The sequence below is a fragment of the Lampetra planeri genome, chromosome 25 (assembly GCF_965212315.1).
Source record: "Lampetra planeri chromosome 25, kcLamPlan1.2.h2, whole genome shotgun sequence".
Classification (NCBI taxonomy): Eukaryota; Metazoa; Chordata; class Hyperoartia; order Petromyzontiformes; family Petromyzontidae; genus Lampetra; species Lampetra planeri.
The window spans coordinates 7,183,428-7,203,713 of record NC_136131.1 but is presented as its reverse complement, the minus strand read 5'-3'; the positions used below and the strand labels follow the sequence as shown (position 1 = coordinate 7,203,713).

General features: G+C 51.4%; 2 protein-coding genes across 7 annotated transcripts in view; both read right to left on the bottom strand.

Annotated features, from left to right (window-relative positions):
• Window positions 1–44: 44 nt before the first annotated feature.
• On the bottom strand, window positions 45–6,575 carry COMMD10 (COMM domain containing 10). Its single transcript, XM_078606107.1, has 7 exons — window positions 6,478–6,575; window positions 4,607–4,697; window positions 3,815–3,925; window positions 3,291–3,446; window positions 1,776–1,886; window positions 1,261–1,320; window positions 45–501 (listed from the first exon to the last, which is right to left on the bottom strand). Exons 1-7 carry the CDS (start codon window positions 6,501–6,503, stop codon window positions 463–465), a joined length of 594 nt encoding a protein of 197 aa, XP_078462233.1. The 5' UTR covers window positions 6,504–6,575; the 3' UTR covers window positions 45–462.
• A 7,259-nt stretch (window positions 6,576–13,834) lies between these two features.
• The window catches only part of LOC144727351 (alpha-actinin-2-like), a 47,029-nt gene continuing 40,577 nt past the window's right edge, over window positions 13,835–20,286 (bottom strand). For 2 of the 6 annotated variants that reach the window (XM_078606101.1, XM_078606103.1), the window contains exons 16-22: window positions 19,457–19,591; window positions 18,972–19,151; window positions 17,467–17,613; window positions 16,389–16,469; window positions 15,954–16,019; window positions 15,117–15,275; window positions 13,990–14,246 (exon numbers count right to left, since the gene is read on the bottom strand). In XM_078606101.1, coding sequence (XP_078462227.1) covers window positions 14,088–14,246; window positions 15,117–15,275; window positions 15,954–16,019; window positions 16,389–16,469; window positions 17,467–17,613; window positions 18,972–19,151; window positions 19,457–19,591 — 927 coding nt within the window. In that variant the 3' untranslated portion in view covers window positions 13,990–14,087. Of the gene's footprint in view, window positions 14,247–15,116; window positions 15,276–15,953; window positions 16,020–16,388; window positions 16,470–17,466; window positions 17,614–18,971; window positions 19,152–19,456; window positions 19,592–20,286 lie in introns of all 6 variants that reach the window. The other 4 variants (XM_078606100.1, XM_078606099.1, XM_078606102.1 and 1 more) reach the window with 2 other exon arrangements.

The window sequence follows — 20,286 nt, the reverse complement described above, 5'->3', positions numbered from 1 at the left end:
TGCTACCAAACCACTTCTGAATGGGTGCACGGAATGCCGTGAGCTGTGTGCCATTGTTTTTATTCATAATTTGCGTTACGTACAGGGAATTCTATTCCACGTTTGTTCATTAAACATCCTTAATTATTGAAAAAAATTAAGGATTTAAGATGGTCTACCATATGTACACTTTATTGATGAAGCAATTTGTGCAAAATAATCACAGCGCGTGACAACTGTACTCTCATACAAAAAAAGACATCGTAGCTGTGCGTCTCAAATCATAACGCGTGAAGTGAAATCTCAATCCAGTCCTATACTCCGTTCTGACCAGAACATGACTGTGCAGTTGATAATGGTCCTTCCACTGCACTGTCCTCACACGACCTCTTGGATGTCCACCACTAATTCTTATTTCACGACCCGGCCAGGCTTGGAATGCAGAAGCACTTCACACCGAGCCTCAGCATGAGACCGCTGTGTTCATGACAGTGCATCCAGCTGACTCTGTATCATTTCCAACTAAAAAAGAACAACACACAACACATGCAGGTTAACACAAAAGTGTGTAAAGCAAGTCGACACAAAACCACGTAAAACCTTGGATTGCGAGTAATTTGGTCTGCGAGTGTTTTGCAAGACGAGCAATTTTTGAAAATACATGTTAACTTGATAAACGAGCGAGGTCTTGCAATACTAGTACGTACAGTATACGCTTTGTCTGCCGAGCGTCACGTGATCACAACTGAGCCGATGGTTCTTCTCTCTCTCTTGCTGCGGGATTGTGGGTAATCGTCTTCCATGCTCGGTCTCAGTCAGCGTGCCTCACTTGTATAGTCAACATCCGTGCGAGCGTATACTGTTTACTATAGTGTTGTGACCACGTGTGTGTGCGTAAAGCATTTTTTTATTTTGTGTCCAAGTGTAGTGACTGTTCTTTAGTAACTGTACTGCAACAGTGGCCCCCTCCTCCTCTCCTCTCGCTCGTCTCCCTCACACCAGCCACGATTAAATGTAATTAATACATTTGATTACTTTATATTAAATTTAAATAATAAAAATATAAAAAGGTATTTGCATTAATCATTTTACATGAATATTTTTGGGTTGTGGAACGAATAATCTGAGTTTCCATTATTTCTTATGGGGAAATTCGCATTGATATACGAGTGCTTTGGATTACAAGCACGTTTCCGGAACAAATTATGCTCGCAATCCAAAGTTTTACTGTACACACAAATAGACGTGATGGAGCGCCTATGCATGGCTGTGTGGTCGGACCTTCTTGTAGAACTCGAAGAGCTCCTGGTGCGTGAGCTCCATCTGCACTTTCTCCAGCTCCTGAAACAAAAAAAACAAACACGACTCATTAATGCCTCAGTTGCACAACCACTCGAGATGGTGACAGATCTGCCCTGTAGCTCTGCCAGGCTGCTTGTCCCCATGGCAGTTTGCTTGGATTGGGCGGTGCATCAAGTGGCCCGTCAGCACACGTTCCATCTTCCTGGGAAGTGGGTCAACCCTCTGAGAGCCAGGCCGACCTAATGACCTCTTGATGCATCATGCAAGCCCCATAACAATAATCACCTCGCTCAAACACTCGGCCGTGATTCAAAACACAATGGCCAAGAGCTAGCCTCGTGATCCAGGGGGTTAATACGATGTCAGGGCATCGAGCCAGCACCAGAGATCCTTTGTGTGAATCTAGTTTTTAGCCACCTGTGATTAAACTGGGTTCTCAAGCGTTAGTGAGTTAGCAGTCGTAGCCCTGTGTGTGTGTGTGTGCGCGTATGTACCTGGTTGTCATCGCTTTGGATCCCAAGCTCCAGCACGGCTGATGGGGTCTTGATTCTCGCACGCGTCGTCTGCGCCAGCTGGAGGTTCAGCTGCCAGCTCATCGACTCTAGCTGTGTGGGGAGGGTGTAGTGGTGGTGGTAGGAGTGATAATGGTGGTGAAAGGTGATGGTAGTGGTGATGGTGGTTGTGGTGTTAGGGTCAATGTTCATGGAGACGGTGGTGGTGATACTGGTCGTGATGGGGGCAATGGTATTGATTTTAATCATGGTGATTGTAATCATATTGGTAAAAGGTAGTGGTGTTTTGATGGTAGTCATGACGGTTGCATAGTGGTGGTGGTTTAGGTGGCAGCGATGGTTGCAGTCATCATGGTGGTGGTGGCCATTGTAATGTTCATTATAGTGGAGGTGATGATGAAAGTGGTGATGGTAGTGTTGGTAGTGATGTCGGTGGTATTGATGGTAGTGATAGTATTAGATGTGATAATGGTGGTGGTTATGTTGGTAACGGTAATAGTGGGGGAATCAGTTGGATGGTGGTGGTGGTAGTGATGATGGTAGTGGTGTGAAGTAGAGGTGGCACAAGTTTAAACAATGAAACCCATTCAAGACAATACCACATTCATTGTTTTACGTTATAAATGTACAGTACAGGACAGGGATTTAGAGGAAGTCAAACGTCAAAGTGTTCCCTCCTGAAACAATGCATTGACGCATCACTCTTCTCCATTCATGGAGCTGAGCCAACTGTGGACATTTCTCATTCCCATATCAGGGAACATTATCACAAAAAAATGACTTAATATTAACTACCATCAAAGTGGTAATGATTTTAATCAAGCAGTTTGAATTTGTGAGCCTAGCGCTGCCACTGCCTGGTTGGTGAAATCACCAGAAGACATACTATGACACGAGTAAAGGTAGTAGCAGCACTTTGTGAGAAGTGGTCGTCATATGGAGGGACTAGGTCCGGCCATGAGAATGTGGACTTCACAACAATTTTTCAAAGCCAGCAACAAAGACAAGCACTGCATCACTGTTAACATTTATCAGAACTATAGACTATTGATCTGTAGAGAGCTGCCCTATAGAGGGAATGGCCTCCACAATAGGAATGTGGAATTTCCACCACAAGTGCCACCCCATCGCTCGTTAAGAGTATGAAGATGCTCTGATGTTCACTTGACGACAGCAGCAGTACTATCTGAGAGAGAAGCTGCAAAATGATTGTAACTGTGTTTGCACAAGTACATGGCTATACATGTACTGCCCTTGTATCAATACACTGCAGGTCATGAGGGTTATTTCACCAAACTTTACCACGATGCCCAGTACAGGTTGGCGAAGGTGGGAGTGTAGACGTGGGTATATAGAACAGTACAATATATTTTTATATACTGGCCTCTGCTGCCCACAATGTAACCCCAAAAGCCCATGACCACTTGATTGTGCAGTGCAAGATGATCACCAATCTTAGAGCTGACACCGGCGCTCAGCGTGGCTGCATACACGCACCGTCTTTGGCGCCATCGATCGCTGGCGCAGCCTGTCCACGGCATTTCGCCCACCGGCAGCCCACGCCTCCAAGAACGCATGGCACTTGGCCTCCGTCACATGCAGCTGCGCCAGCTGCTTCTCCATCACGGCCGGCTTCCAGCTGTGGTAGGCGGCCTGAACAGAGGATAGGGGGTTTGAGTTGGGGGGGACGCGCATACCAGATAGCATCTTGATTCGAGGCAAGAAAACGCACGCGGGTATGGGTGCTCTCATATGAATGCACAATGACATCTCCATTCGCTATGAAATTGTCGTGATATTTGTCAATGATGTTGGCCTTGAGTGGAAATCGAACATTTCACCCGGATCGTAGCACAATTTGCTATCCAATACACTGCCGCTCCCCACACTAATGCATTTGGAACGCACACACGCATGAGCGCATGGCTACACAAGCATGAGCATTTGTAAGGGCGCACAAAGAAAAGCCTAAGATTTCCTGTGTTGGGGCAAGTGTTGTTTGTGAGCTCCTATGGGGATACCTGCTGGAGGATGAAGGTGCAGGTCTCGAGGGTGAGCTCCAGCTGCGGTTGCTGCAGATCCAGAGCCACCATCAGCTTCTCCTCCTCCTCTGGACTGAAACTCCTTTCATCCTGCACACACACGTTCACCATGTAGACCAGTGTTACTAATGTTTAGAGGGGGGTGAGTTTTGCCGAAAAGACATCAGTGTGAGGGCCGCCACACATTTGAAACCATTGGGTTTGACAGCATGATGGGGTGTTTTCACATTTGTATATTATTGAGGGCCACAAATCAGGGGCCGCACTAAAGGCCACCAGGGGCCGCTAATGGCCCGTGGGGCTTGCCTGATATAGACCAATTAACGGTCTGTACATTTCCACCCGAGGCGGTGATGTGGTCAGAACCACACCCATCCTTCTTTGTCTCTCCAATAGTGATGTTTATACACTGCCGCCAGGTGATAAAATTGTGGCTGAGTTGACCTTGGTGAGGCCCAAAACAAGTCGAGATGTGATAAGCGATTGATTTTAGCCACGGTCGGGAATTGAACTCGCGTATTCGATTTCATAGCGCAGTGCGCTAACCACTGCGCCCTCTACTCCCCACGTACAAACATTAACGCGCAAAGTTAAAGACACGGGGCTGGGGGAAGAGCTAGAGCCAGACGATGGTGGCAATGAGACCATAAACACGGGTCCTATGTCGACTGTACAACACTTGTGGATTTTCTTAGACTGGAGGAAGTGATAGCCATGCTGAGTGGAATAATTTGGGGAATCGGCACGGCCTGCTCTGCTTATGACGCTCACCTTGAGGTGAAGTTTCTGCAGAATGCGGGACAGGAGGCGAGGGAACTTGGCATCGTCTATGGTGTTGATGATGGAGACAGCCTGCTTGATGCTGCAGGTCACACACACACACACGAGGGGCGATAGCAGCTGAGTGATCGTGATACAGAGCTGTACGTTCTTTGCACGGCCCCATTGCAATGCAGCTGGTCCATCACCATCACTTACAGATCACGTCGATTAATCTCTAACTGTGGAAACAGGTGGGTGGCATGCACTAGGAGCTGGGTGTTTGGTGAATGTCGCTTCCCTGCAGTTTTCTCATATTTTAACCCTTATTCATCTGGATTTTTCAGATCTCTTGGTTTTTCTTTGGTCAAGCAAAAACTCGAAGTGCTCAGTAAGTTGGCCATCGTGAGCTTATAAAGCTGATTATTATTAACACTGTTGCACACAACACTCTCAACTCGTAAATTTCGATTTAAAGCTTTCGTGACTGCAGGGATTCATCTTCTTGGTTCTTTCGGTAAAGTCACGTAGAAAGGAAATAATAAAATAATAAAAATAAAACAATAAAATACAATTCTCACGACGTTTCGGCCACAACGCAAGCAGCCGTCCTCAGGTGAAGAACAGGTCTGTCGGAAAGACAGCATCTGAATGAACACCACCAAGCTTGGCAGCGTATATTTAAGCTGGGTTAGGAGAGGAAGGGCGCCTTGACACAGAGGAATTTAGCATATTTGTGGAAAATGCAGATATGGGATTAGTCACTACTTGTGGAATGCGTAGGAGGTGGGGGGGGGGTCTCAAAGTCATATCATGCCCGTGCATTATGTAGGATTAGCAGCAACTCTCAACTCACACCAGAGGTAGGGGTGCTCTCTATCTGGTCCTTTACCCCGGACACTGAACATTATCTGGTCCTGCTTCGGCTATCCTTACGGGCTCTCTCTCTCTCAGCCGATCCTTACTGAATACTCGGGACCCGACTCTCGGCTATTCCCTTGGCTCTCACACTCGTCTGCCCGGAGTGGGGGCTCACCCAACACCGTCCTGCGACGAGGAGGGAGACACCTTTCAGCCGATCCTTGCCCTGGATCCTTAAGTACCCCTTTGGCGGCTCCTTTGTTCCCGAAGGAACCTCTTACACCACCCGTGACATGACGTGATCCTTAACCGTCAACTCGCTCGCACCTCCCTCTGTTCGCCCACTCATTGTTGCTCACACTCCTCCTCTACATATTTATGTAAAAATTAAAACATTTTTTATATATATAACGGCGAGTTATTTTCCCTAGTGCTCCCTCCAGCGGAGGGTTTTCAGCCAGCAATGGCTTGAGCGAGTACATTGCAGGGCTTGCGCCTTTAGCTCCACATTGATTGACACCTGAGAAGTTGACGACCACTCTCCCCGTATCCTCTAGAAGCACTGTCCCGTGTCAGTACATTGACAGCTGCTAACATAACATTGTGTGAATGACGAGATGGGTGTCAGTGTATTTATTGAGACAGCCGATAAGAATTACACTACCGTGCATGACAAGGCCCTCATCGTAACACGGGGGGCACGCGCAAGGCGAATAATCGCGACATTACACGATACAGCGACATAAGTTCGGGCAAAACTAATGTACGAAACGACAAGGTTTAGAGAATGAATCAATGCAAACGTTGACGGAGTCCCGGTTACATTCACAGACGCCGACAACAACAAAGCCGCCCCCATTCAGTGCTGTCACACTCGCCGGCGGTGAGGGGGGGTGGGTGAATTAACACGAGTGAGCTGCCAGTCTCACATCCGTTACTTGAATGTTTAAATCGGCCTCTTTGTTAAGGAGTGTTAGTGAGTAAACATCGTAAACAGCCGCCCGCCGCTCGATCAAAATCACCTCTCCGTTTCCGTAATGCACGCCATGCCGAGAATGGAGTTTGTATTTCCTAGCGCACACGGGCGTCGACTCACCCCCAGCCGGCGTTCTCATTGGACGTGGGGGTTCCTCGCGCGACCAATCGCGACGCTTCTCGCCAGAAGTCACGCGCCCTCCGACCAATGGGAATTGGGCAACGAGCAGCGCGCTGTTTAACCGCTCTGGGAAATGTAACGTAACGTTTTTTTATGGGAGCGGTGGCGCAGTGGCTAGCGCACTGGAGCTCGGGCAATCGTCAGTGGCCAGCGATATTTGAACCGGTTCTGGGCATCCCCTCGGTCGACTCAGCCTAAAATTAGTGCCTGGTGCAGGTGTGTAAACATACCTGTCAACCCCTTATCAGTGCCCTTTATCTTATTGCAGACCAATTTCAGACCTTATTGGTCACCCCAATGCCCCTATTAAATCTCAACGTTCATCCTACAAAGTGCCATCACAAGGGAGAAACACAAACAACAATCTCCCTGTACAAGAATGCGGGCAAGCCGTATGGGTTGACAGCTTTGTGTAAACATCAGCATTGGGGAGACAAATGCGGCTAGGCGTGGATGCTGACCTTCACAGCCGTTCGCTCACAGCGCTGAACCCCAAAATCGTTCATTGCTATACGCGGCTTCTGGTGGATGTTTGTGCACGTGGGTGTTGTAGGGGTCGTCCATAAATGACGTCACGCACCTAGGGGGGGGGGGGGTCAGACATTTGTGACGATGTGTGACGAGGGGGGGGGGGGTGAGAAATGTGACGTCACTTCAAAATGCGCAACTTTAAATAAATATAGACAACACGTTCTACTTAATTAAATAGACGTTTTAATAAATGTCTTATCCTACAACATCAGAGTGCAGCGCCACATTAAATACGCACTGCAATGGCAATAGTTTAAAGCGATTTGAAGCATGTTAAAAAATTTGGGGGGGCAGAGCTTTGTGACTTCGTATTTGAGGGGGGGATCTGACTTTTTGTGGCGCCGTGTGACGAAGGGGGGCGGGGTCAAAAATCGTCCAAAATCGCGTGACGTCATTTATGGACGGCCCCGTACATCTCTCACGAACAATGAGCAGCTTGATAGAACAGCAGGGTGGCAGAGGCGGTTGGTGCATTTGCCAGTCATCTCAACACCTGTGACCTGTCGCAACTTCACGCGATGACCTCAAAGGGGCGTCCATAAATGACGTCACGCGATTTTGGAGGATTTTTGACTCCTCCCCCCCCTTCGTCACACGGCGTCACAAAAAGTCAGACCCCCCCCTCAAATATGACGTCACAAAGCTATGCCCCCCACCCCAAACCATATTTCCATTTTGAAAATAAAACATGCTTCAAATCACTTTAAACTATTGTCATTGTAGTGCGTATTTAATGTGGCGCTGCACTCTGATGTTGTAGAAGAAACATTTATGAAAAAGTATATTTAATCAAGTAGAACGTGTCGTCTATATTTATTTAAAGTTGCGCATTTTGATGTGACGTCACATTTCTCAAACTCCCCCCCCCCCCCCCCTCGTCACACATCGTCACAAATGTCTGACCCCCCCCTAGGTGCGTGACGTCATTTATGGACGGCCCCAAAGTGCATCTAGCCTGGCACGAGCGTTGTGATTGATGATCCGACACTCACTAATCACTCCACTTACCAGCGATCCGTCATCTCCTTATCGCTCTTATATCGCTACTACTACCATGGTCACTCTTCCCCTGAACTCAAATCGGTGATTCCTTTTCATCCGTGTTGAGGGCCCGGTCTTACAGAGACACCCACTCATCCGCACCCTTCACCCTCCACACTGCAGGTTATACTGACGCGATCTAACCCCAAAACCTTTATCATGAATAATATCGGTCGCGAAAGCCTGCGTGTTAAACTGAATAGGTGCGTGTGTGTGTGGTTACGCTCAGAGTAGGGGGTACAGCTGGTGCGTCTACCGGTCATCTCAGTCATCCAACCCATGACACCTGGGTGCCAACCAGTGGCGGCTCCTGCAAAATCTCTCAGGGGGGGCAAATGTCTGGATGATTTATAAGGATAAGGTCCACCCATGCAAAGGATAAATTAACAGCTTAAGCATGTAAAGGCAAATTCACTTCTTTAATATTAATGAAAAATAAAGTGACTTTTACAATACATCTTGTTTGTTTCTATACTCACTATTAATACAATCCACTCAAGTTTCTTTTATTAAAGATTCCACTAGGTGGCGACAAATAATATTGTTGGATGCAACGTGCTTACGTATGATGACGTAAGCACGTTAGTGCATGCCCTCCCGGAAGCCATAGAGAATGCATTGCAGCGCCCCCGTTCGAAAAAAACATCTTTGAATGTAAGTCTATGGGACCACTCGGGGCGATTCTCAGCCGGAGTGAAATCGCCCAAAAAGAGGCGGTACTCCACAGAACGGGACATGACGCTGATTGGACTATATCCAGAGGCACAGTGACGGCTCGCGTGACTCTGTGGTCGAATGACATTGGTGGTGCGTCGCCCAATCGCCTTAATGAAGAAACCGCCCCTGGTGCCAACCCATGGCACCTGCTGGGTCTGTCCCGTGACCCTCCTGCCAGCGAGTCTTCGACACTTCACGTGGCCTCAAAGTGCACTTGGCCTGGCACAGGCGCCGTGGTGATGTCACCGTCACTTGGTGGCGAATGGCGTGGTATTGATGGTATTGGCTGTGTGGGCAATGATCGTGTGTGTGGATACTGAGAGTGGGGGGGAGCGGTGGTGTAGCGGTCAGCGTGCTGCGCTACGAACCCGGCACGACCCAAGTTCGATTCCCGCTCACGGCCACCAACACCGGTGACGATTAACTGAACCGGTCCTGGGCCTCCCCGAGGTCGACTCAGCCTCAAATGAGTACCCTGTGCGGTGTGTAAACATCGCTATTGGGGAGACAAAGGCGGCCGGGCGTGGTGTTACCCACTCACATCGTGTGCCGGTTCCGGCCTTCCTATGTGCCAATTGCTAACAGCACTTGCCCCCTACAATATGTCAAGGCTATACGGGGAGAACTTTGTATGTAATACTACTGTGCATAATACTGTAATAAATATACGTGCATATATATTGCGCACATAACGTAATGAAACCAAAAGTCTCGTAGCGCAATTTACTTTAGCCTAGGGCAGGGGTCGGCAACCAAAATAACAAGAAGAGCCATTTCTTTCCAATTCGGTACAAAATTCAGAATTTCAAGAGCCGCAATGCATCTATGTACATACGTACATATCGTCAAGAAGCAGCCCGTAAAGAGCCGCATGCGGCTCCGGAGCCGTAGGTTGCCGACCCCTGGCCTAGGGGGACCCCCCCCCCCCTAATGGCAGCTTATCCCTCTCCCTGTGCTGTTACAAGGTTACAAGGCGACGCAACACAGACCTCCAGTGAGCATTGGGGTGTTAGCCTGCCAGCAGGGGGCAGTGATTACTCAGTGTTAGCAGAATTCAACATGAGTGTATGAGGGGGGGTGGGGTACTCTATTACCCCAAGTGTAAGACGGAGCGGTGGCGCAATGGTTAGCAGCGCACTGCACTCCGAACCCCGGCCGCCCGAGTTCCATTCCCGCTCACGACCAAATAACCCTGGCAAATATTTCAACCGGTCCTGGGCGTCTTCTCGGTCGACTCAAGGTCAAATTTCGATTTAAAGCTTTCGTGACTGCAGGGATTCATCTTCTTGGTTCTTTCGGTAAAGTCACGTAGAAGGGAAGTAATGAAATAATAAAAATAAAACATAATAAAATAATTCTCACGACGTTTCTTGGAGCGTATATACGCTCCAAGCGTGGTGGTGTTTCATTCAGACGCTGTCTCCCCGACAGACCTGGTCTTCACCTGAGGACGGCTGCTTGCGTTGTGGCCGAAACGTCGTGAGAATTATTTAATTATGTTTTATTTTTATTATTGTATTACTTCCCTTCTACGTGACTTTACCGAAAGAACCAAGAAGATGACTCAAGGTTACATGAGTACCTGGTGCGGTGTGTAAACGTCAACACTGGGGAAGACAAAGGCGGTTCGGCGCCACCCATCCCCCCTCGTGTGCTATGCCGGCTTTCATGGGTGCTCGCTAACAGACTTACCCCAACAGTCTGTTGTAAAAGACGCTGAATGTGGTATGATGTATTTATGTTGAACGTCTTTCACACCGTATGTAGCCAACCGTGCTAATTGGAGGTGCGTGGGAATAACAACCAAACTAAACACGAAAATACATTCCAAACGAGTAGGAGTACATGTGTTTGAAAATGTGTGCATGTGTGCATGTGTGAATGCGCGCAAAATGTACGTGTGCAATCGTGTCTGTTTCAATAAATGACGAAAGTCGCACCTTACACTTTTTGACACAAACTTTTAAACGGGACTGTCTTTATTGTCACGAGATGCAGCAACAAAAAAACACAGTTTGAAAGTCCAAGTCCATAACTGTGTGCGATTCGTGTTCAGACGTGTCTCCATCATCAGCATGGACACACGTGTAGTGTTCGATTATCAAAGTAAAGCCACAGTATCGGTTCGGCTAAAAAGGTGCCGGGTCACTCCCGAAAGTAGCTGTCATCGAGTATCAGCTATAGCCCACCGCACAGCCAAACACATACCCACGTGTGTGTCTGTCTGTGTGTCAATGTAACATGAAGCTATAACCACAAATACGCTTCATCTCAATCCACTCCCAACGCTCAACTCTCTTCGAATCGGAATCTACACCGCACGCATTAAAGGCATCGTCGGTCCTAATAAGGCACTGGGAGCTCACAGAAATACACAGGGTGATCCATTTATAATGCCCCCCCCCACCTCTCCCTCTATTTCCTTCTCAACAGCTGACTGAATATCGTGAAAACGATTACTCACGTCTCAGACGAGGGTGTTAAAACATAACACGTCTATTGAGATTGCTGGGAAGACATGCAGTGGCTTTGTCGATTTATGAATTGTCATTTTCACTTAATTTTCTCCCTATTAAATCAGTGGGGGTGTCTATCATTGGGTCACGCAGGGATCTTCCAAGTGCCCTTGAACTGGCTTTGGAATCCCAGCGCCTTACTCGTGGGGCCTCCGCCTTTTAGTTTTGTGTGCGGCGCACAATTCGATTTCTGTCTTCCATTCCAGCCCCCTTCTCCGCTTAACGTTCACGAACGGCGTCACCGCTTCGCTCCCGATGCGAGTATCGTGGATACAATTCACGTTCCGCCCATCAGCTCATTCCTCTCTACCAGTCATTTTCTTTTCATCAACTCAATCCATTCGCTTTCTCTGACCGCCTGACCTCTCTCTCTCTCTCAATAAAATAAACCTTGACACACCCACGGTAGGTTGAGCCGTTTATTAAAATATATCGGCACCCGTTTGCTGCTGTGCAGGGGTTATTGCATTCGTCAAGAAGAAGATAAGGTTAAAGGTTAAAAGATAAAATAGAGGCACGTGTTTCTGTAACAGACCAAGTCAAGACATCAAAAAACATTGCGTTCAGCTTCTCATTTGCCGACTTAAATTTAAGGTAGCTTCAGTTCATTATTGCTTAATTAATTGAAACTTCCCCTGATAATTGCAGCTTTTGCTCTGACCCAGACCTAGGTTTAACATGGGGCAGCACTGAGTTTCCCCGGCCTTCTCCAGGTGGTGGCCATTATGAGCCCAGGGTCCCAGACGGAGTGCCGAGTCAGGGCTGAGGGGCCCCCCACAGGTCCCGCACGAGGGGTTCGAAAGGTGGACCGGGGGTGGTGGTCGGGAGCTCAGGGAGTGAAGGGATAATGGGAGGGAACCCCGAAAGAGGACCCTGGCTCAGATGGACTCTAGCCTTCATTCGAGCCACGGGAGACAGTGCTGTTTGTTATGCATGTCCATAATTAGACACAATACTAATTACCATGTCTAATTATCCAAGCCGGATGTGCACTTGAGTTTAATTCATTAAACCCACAGCAGACAGCACTGTGGCCCCGCTGGGGTGCGCGCAGTCATGGCGGCAGTGATGGTGACAGTGCCGGTGATGATGGTGGTAGTAGTAGCGATGGTGCTGGTGATGATGATGATAGACGGGATGGCTTCCCAAGGCCCTCACCCGCGCCCCTCTCCTCCAGGTCCTTGATCGTGTCCAATCGTAATGTCGTCTGACGCGCATCAGACGCGTCGGATGATTTGGTAAAGCGCAAGATAAACACGGCCCGTGGGCATGGCGAGGGCAAGCGAACTTCAGAACATCCCGTTTCACCTACTCCAGCTCGCAGCGCGTGAGCGACGGACATTTCGGCTGGCGCCCTTTTGAGGACTGCGGTTAAATATGGGTACTCTACATGTCCTACCAGGAAGCTAACTCCTCTGCCCACCCCGGTGACCGCCGATACATCAACGAGGAGTGTTCGGCTCAGCTAAAGAGAAGCCTGCAAACTCTAACCAGGGACGTTAAAGGCTAAAGGTTAAGCGTAAACTCAGAGTTATGTCTCCAGACTTTCCAGAATTCGGGCCAAACAACAAGAAAAGTTATAATAAAACAATATCGTTTATAATAATCATAATAATCATAAACAAAAGAGGCGCTGTGGCGAAAACAACCGTGCCATGAGAAATAACGCACCCCATGCAGAGTTTACTGAATGGCCATTCAGCCGCTGACAGTCTTTTTACGCTGCACATCCCCTTTGCACTAATCTTCAAGGTTTAGTCCATAAGCAAGGCTTAGCGTTACATGTCGTCCAATTGTTGGCCAGCTAACCCCACGATTAAACCTCGCCATGGCACAGACGATGGAAGTGGCAACTAGAGCCTGGTGGTCAAGAGGGAAGACCTAAAGCCACGCGGCGGAGGTGGTGGCAGTGGTGGTGGTGATGATGATGACGAGATAGTCCTTAGAGGTAGCGCGGGCGACTGTGCAGCAGCAGCAGCAGCAGTGGAGGATCTAGCGGAGGTGGCGGAAGCGATGGCGAGGTTGCGGTGGCATACACGGTGTATCATCCGCGATGACCTCTGAACCTTTACAATCCCTCCAGCCTTCCGCTTGCCTCTACCACCGATCCCAGCCCCGTCCGGCGCCACGTCTAGCCCTCGACTCCGCCGCTCTGCCGAAGTCTACACCGGGCACCGTTATTGTCACGGTGAGCGGTTTCGTTTTCGCCGCGGCGCCACCGAGACCCTAGCCACCCCGACCACGGATGCCCACCGCCGCCATTCCCGCCGTGAACCACCAACCCCGGCTGTGACGGTCAGGGAGATTGTCACGGCCGGTGTCCTCCCGTACGGCGAGAATGTGCGGGGCAGCTGGGGTCGCGATTGCATGAAGAGGGAGGATCGGGGACAGGGAGGGGGGGGGGGACGGTGGGTAGGCCATGCTGAATATATGTTTTGAGGGGGGGGGAGGGAGAGGGTGGTGGAATTGTCGTTTCTTGGCGGGGAGGTGGCAATTATTTTTGGGTACGGAGGGACGGAAGGAGGGATTGGCACAGGTGAATCCCCGCGATGGGAGGGAGGGGAGGGCAAGCATTTCTTCGGGATCTGCATTTTTTATTTGGGACGGGTGGTTACTCCGCGGGGTGGGGTGGGGGTTCGGGGGCGTGCGTCGTTGGGGTCGGTGCCGCGAGTTACAGGTCGCTCTCGCCGTAGAGGGCCATGGAGAAGGACATGTAGTCCAGGCAGCCGGGGGTGCCCTCGGAGCCCGAGTAGTGGGCCATGCGCGAGATGCAGTACTCGGCCTGCTCCGGGGGAAGCTCCCGGCGCAGCTCCTCGGCCGTGATGAAGTTCTGTGTGACGCGCGGGATGGGGGCAGACGGGGCGGCGAGAAACCCACAGAGTCACTCTCCTACCCCTCGTCTCACTCTACTACCCCTCTCCACGCACTCTCCTACCTCTCCCCTCTCGTTTCACTCCACTACCCCTCTCCACGCACTCTCCTACCTCTCCCCTCTCATCTCACTCCACTACCCCCTCCACGCACTCTCCTACCTCTCCCCTCTCGTCTCACTCCACTACCCCCTCCACGCACTCTCCTACCTCTCCCCTCTCATCTCACTCCACTACCCCCTCCACGCACTCTCCTACCTCTCCCCTCTCGTTTCACTCCACTACCCCCCTCCACGTACTCTCCTACCTCTCCCCTCTCGTTTCACTCTACTACCCCCTCCACGCACTTGTCTATCTCTCCCCTCTCAGACAAATTAAACCTTTCCTAAATGTTAAAGGATACATTTCCCGATTTGGCCCCATATTTTTGATGGAGGGCTCTTGGCATAAACGAGTGGTAATCTGGCCGCGTTTGTCGAACCTTCCTGACTGTTGATGAGGCCCAGAAAGTCAAAACCAGTCAAAATTGTGCTTGCTTAAATAAACAATATTAATAATAATGTTGTTCTAGAAGCACAACACATGCTCGCTCTTGAAGAGAGAGAGTTACTCAGATGGGCGAGGAGGAACCACAGATGGTGGGTGTTGTTGGTGGGTGTTGTTGGTGGGTGTTGTTGCCAGGTGTTGGTCGTTGTTGTTGGTGGGTGTTGTTGGCCGGGTGTTGTTGGCCGGGTGTTGTTGCCGAATGTTGTTGGCAGGTGTTGCTGCTGGGTGTTGTTGTTGCCGGGTGTTGTTGTTGTTGGCGGCGGGTCCCGGCACGTGGCCCTCACCTTGTCTGCGGCGAGGATCTTGAAGGAGGCGATGACCTGCTCGGCTGTGTCGGTGTCGGCCGTCTCCCGCGTCATGAAGTCGATGAACGACTGGAAGGTGACCGAGCCGGTGTTGGTGGCGTCCACCAGGGTCATGATGCGCGCAAACTCCGCCTCGCCCTGGTACCACAGCGACATCGTCCGCGACATCAACGTCCACATCATCATCATCATCATCCCCGACAGCGTCCGCATTCAGTGGGCGATGTCGTGACCGCTAAAGCCATCGTCATCATCACATACATCGACCCCCATCGTTGTTAACATCGCCATCATCACCGGCATAGTCCACATTGGTGTCAGCGGCGCTGTGATGTCAAATTTATCGACATCATTCACATCATCCCCATTGGCAACAACATCGAGATCATCCTTGACATCAACATCATCCACATGATCGTTAGCCTCAGAACCATCCACACGCTCGGCATACACATCGACATGCCCAACGACATCATCATGCACTTTGAACATCATCAACTGGTGCATAGACGTCACCGACATTATCCAACGTCAATTTAAATAAATATTTTCGTTAAAGAGTCCCCCCCCCCTCCCCCAACCCACTTCCACAGAGATCCGGAAGTCAAAGCGACTTCCATTCACTCTCGTAGAGATGTACCGGCTACATTCCACCCCACCCCCCCCCATTCAACCCCACGCAACCGCAGGTGCCCACATTGGCGGCGGGGGGTGACGCCAAGGGATCAACGGAACGGAGGAAACACCCCCTGGGGTGGGGGCGAGCAAAGGGCATTCGGGCAAGAGGGTGGGTTAGGGTGATCGACGCTCGCCTACCAGATCGTAGCCCATGGAGATAAGGCACGCCCTGAAATCATCTGGCTCCATCATCCCGTTCTTCTTCTACTCGGCGGTCGGGAAGAGCAGGAGGAGGTGAAGCAGGAGGAGCAGGAGGAGCCGCAGGAGGAGGAGCAGGAGAAGCAGGAGGTGGCGACAGGAGCAGAGGATAGGATCGCGAAGGACCCCCGCCACGTAGTAAGTGGGACGATGGACAGAGCGACGCCATGTCCACGTGAGTGTGCGAATGATGTGTGGACACGGACATAGTTGCGGCGCAGGGAGAGACGCACAGCCAGGCGCACAGAGACAGACACGCAGAGACACACAGAGGGAGAGACGAGCACAGGGCAAAGAGAGAGTCAGTGCGGGTAGTTGGACGATGCCACGCGGGCGGGAATGGGACGCCAGGCGGCGCACGCCTGGCGATCGTACCTGCTCGTCCTCCACCAGGTCGTAGCCCAGGCTGATGAGGCAGGCCTTAAAATCCTCGAAGCCCAGCGCACCCTCCTGACACTGCGAGCGCCGCGTGCGTGCGTGGGTGCGTGCGTGGGTGCGTGCGTGGGTGCGTGCGTGGCATTGGGTGCGGGTGGCAAGCCGAGGCGGGCGAGCGTTGTGGCGCGTGGTCAGCAACACGCGTTACAGGGCAGAGCACACGGACAGCATGCGCGCACACGCGCGCGCAAGGGGAGCGTTAGTGCCGGGTTAGTGCCACGTATCATACACTGCAGACGGTGGCGTGAGCATCGCGTTCGATCTGGCGCTACGCTGCAAGCCGGTGGTCCAGCCACGCACGCATGCAGGGCAGCCCGCGTGTCGATCCGCTGCTGGATGAGTGTTGCGTTAGTGCCCGCGTCACGCTGTGGATGTTAGTATGAGGATGACGCCAGTGTTTGTGTCACACTGTGGATGTTAGTGTTAGCGTGACGGCAGTGTTTGTGTTAGTGCTAGCGTGACGGCAGTGTTTGTGTCACGATAAAGTGTCACAGTGGTCGGTGTTAGTGTTTGGATCATGGCATGGGGTCGTGTCGGTCGTGTGAAGTTATACCAACCGACTGACTCACTTTATTTGGCCAATGCGTGCAGCCAATATAGATTATTTAATTTGTGTTTAGTGGCAAGTGCCTCGTTGAGAATCGTCAACTCTTTACGCTTCGCATGACTACATTTTTTAGTCGTCTCTTTAAACAAAACAGACTTTAGGCAGAGGCTGCACTTTTACCTCCGGTAACACTCGAGGCCTCCCAGAGATTGTCCTGGAGGCCCGTGTCTGAATGCCACGTGGGCCCCTCATTAATCATTAGTGACAGAAAAACAACACACACACACACGGGCCCGCTCTGGGGGGCCCACTTTCGTCAGTATGTTGAACTTCTTTTACACCCCCCCCCCCCCCGTAGCCAACCGTGCTAATCGAAGGTGGCCCTGTCGACTGTAACGGCACGGCACGTGCGGTGATGGCGTGGGGGCTGGGTGAAGGGGGTGGGTGGGTGTCGGGGCACGGTGGCCTCACCCGGTCGAAGTGGGTGAAGGAGGCGCGGAACTCGTTGAGCTGCTCCTGGCTGATGCCCTTGGCGTCCCGCGTCAGGATCTGGTTCTCCACCTCGTTGATCGTCCGCGCGATCGTCGTCAGCAGCTGCTCCCAGCCCACGCGGATGTGCTGCACGAAGGGGGTCACGCATCGAGGGTCACGGGCTCGGCGAACGATGATTAGGGATCGGGGGGGATTCGGGATCGGAGATCACGAACGTTGTGCCAGGATTAATGGATCATGGAACAGAGATCATGGACAATGGTACCAGGGTTTGTAAATCAAGATTATGGTACCGGGAACCAGGAACTAGGGATCTCATGTTAGGGACCACATACCAGGGATCAGGGTTTACAGATCACAGATCAGTGCCCACCATTGACCAGATTCGCGGACCAGGGTGGAGGAGAGAGGGAGAGATGTACTATCTGCGCCCCCAGTGTCTGGATGGCGTGGACATCTGGGTTGATGTGCGGCGTGTGTGGTGTTGTCACATCCATGGTGTAGTATGGTGGGGTGTATGGTGGTGTGGTGTATGGTGTATGGTGGTGTGTATGGGGCACGGTGGCGTGTATGGGGTATGGTGGTGTGTATGGGGCACGGTGGCGTGTATGGGGTATGGTGGTGTGTATGGGGCACGGTGGCGTGTATGGGGTATGGTGGTGTGTATGGGGCACGGTGGCGTGTATGGGGTATGGTGGTGTGTATGGGGCACGGTGGCGTGTATGGGGTATGGTGGTGTGTATGGGGCACGGTGGCGTGTATGGGGTATGATGGTGTGTATGGGGCACGGTGGCGTGTATGGGGTATGGTGGTGTGTATGGGGCACGGTGGCGTGTATGGGGTATGGTGGTGTGTATGGGGCACGGTGGCGTGTATGGGGTATGGTGGTGTGTATGGGGCACGGTGGCGTGTATGGGGTATGGTGGTGTGTATGGGGCACGGTGGCGTGTATGGGGTATGGTGGTGTGTATGGGGCACGGTGGCGTGTATGGGGTATGGTGGTGTGTATGGGGCACGGTGGCGTGTATGGGGTATGGTGGTGTGTATGGGGCACGGTGGCGTGTATGGGGTATGGTGGTGTGTATGGGGCACGGTGGCGTGTATGGGGTATGGTGGTGTGTATGGGGCACGGTGGCGTGTATGGTGTATGGTGGTGTGTATGGGGCACGGTGGCGTGTATGGGGTATGGTGGTGTGTATGGGGCACGGTGGCGTGTATGGGGTATGGTGGTGTGTATGGGGCACGGTGGCGTGTATGGGGTATGGTGGTGTGTATGGGGCACGGTGGCGTGTATGGGGTATGGTGGTGTGTATGGGGCACGGTGGTGTGTATGGTGTATGGTGGTGTGTATGGGGCACGGTGGCGTGTATGGGGTATGGTGGTATGTATGGTAGTGTGCGTGGAGTATGGCGGTGCGTGCATTCTACGGGTTGTGTGCATAGTGCACGGGAGTGTGTATGGTGAGCGTGGTGAGCCGTGCTCACCTCCATGGTGTAGTTGGTGTGCTTGTTGTCAAAGACGAGGGCCTCCTGGATGAGCTGGTGGTCGCCCTCCAGCTTGTCGATGTTGGGTTTGTAGTTGATGATGTTCTGCTCGTAGGACTTGAGCTGGTTCATCTGGTCCTCCAGGGTGCCCTGCATCTGCACTGAGATGCGCCCGATCTCCTGCAAGGACACGGAGGCGTGGAGATCAAGGCAATGGTGTGGACCATGGCAATGGCGATAATGAAGATGTTGATAATGATGATTTATATATGTATGTTGAACTTCTTCACATAGCCAACCGTGCTAATCGGAGGTGCGGGAATCATGATGAAGACGTCGACTGTGACGAAGATGATGAAGATGACAAAGAGAGTGATGATGATGATGATGATGATAATAATCATGATGATTATCGGTCCGAGTCTAGTTCCATAAGTGAGGTCGGAGGTGAGAGGTCATGGATGTGGACACGGGTGAGGTCGAACCTCCATCTTGGTCTGGATCCAGGGCCCGATGATGTTGGCCGACGAGGCGAACTGGCGGCGCAGGCGCTCGTTAGAATGCTGGCGCGCGAGCTCCTCCTGCAGGGACTGGTCCCTCTGTGGCACCAGCTGCCTCACCTGCCGCACAGAGACAGGCATACGCATGGCTCACGCATGGCGCATGGGTGGTTCATACATGGCGCATGGGTGGCTCACGCTAGGCAGACGTTCTGCGTATGCACAGCTCACTCGTGGCTTATGCGTGGCCCACGCATGGCTCACGCATGGCTTATGCATGGCACACGCATGGGTCATGCATGGCACACGAGTAGCGTATGCATGGCTCGCACGTGGCTCACGAATGCCGTATGCATGGCCCATGCGTGGCGCACGCATGGCATACGCATCAACTCACTCGTTCACTCACTCAGTCACGCACCTGTATTTCCTGTTCGCTCACACTAACCCGCATATATCCCTTTTCTCATTTACCTGCCCCCTGCACCCACCACTAGGCCAGTTGCCTGGCTGTATGGATGATGGTCTGTCTGTCTGTCCGCTCATCTTTCCATGCATGCATGTCTGTTTGGCTCTCCATATGTCCATCTGTATGTCCAGTGATTCAACTCTCTATCCAAAAGCCCATCCGTCCAATTATACATCCATCAGTCACTCTGTCTTGGTTGTTCGTCAATCTCTCTGTCCAGTACATCCGTTAGTCATTCTGTCCACCCGTCTGTATGTGTGTACATCTGTTTGTCTATCGATATATTCATCGGTCTATCCCTCCATCTATTCAAACATCCATCTGTCTCCATGTCCATCTGTCCGTC

Bases quoted from the DNA above. Each gene is read 5' to 3' on its own strand.
- COMMD10 (XM_078606107.1), bottom strand. From the start codon at position 6,503: ATGGCGTGCATTACGGAAACGGAGAG. The intron at 3,447-3,814 runs GTATCCCCATAG...TCCTCTGTTCAG, and splicing joins GCACCTTCATCCTCCAGCAG to GCCGCCTACCACAGCTGGAA. The intron at 1,321-1,775 runs GTACATACGCGC...TTTTTGTTTCAG, and splicing joins TCCAAAGCGATGACAACCAG to GAGCTGGAGAAAGTGCAGAT.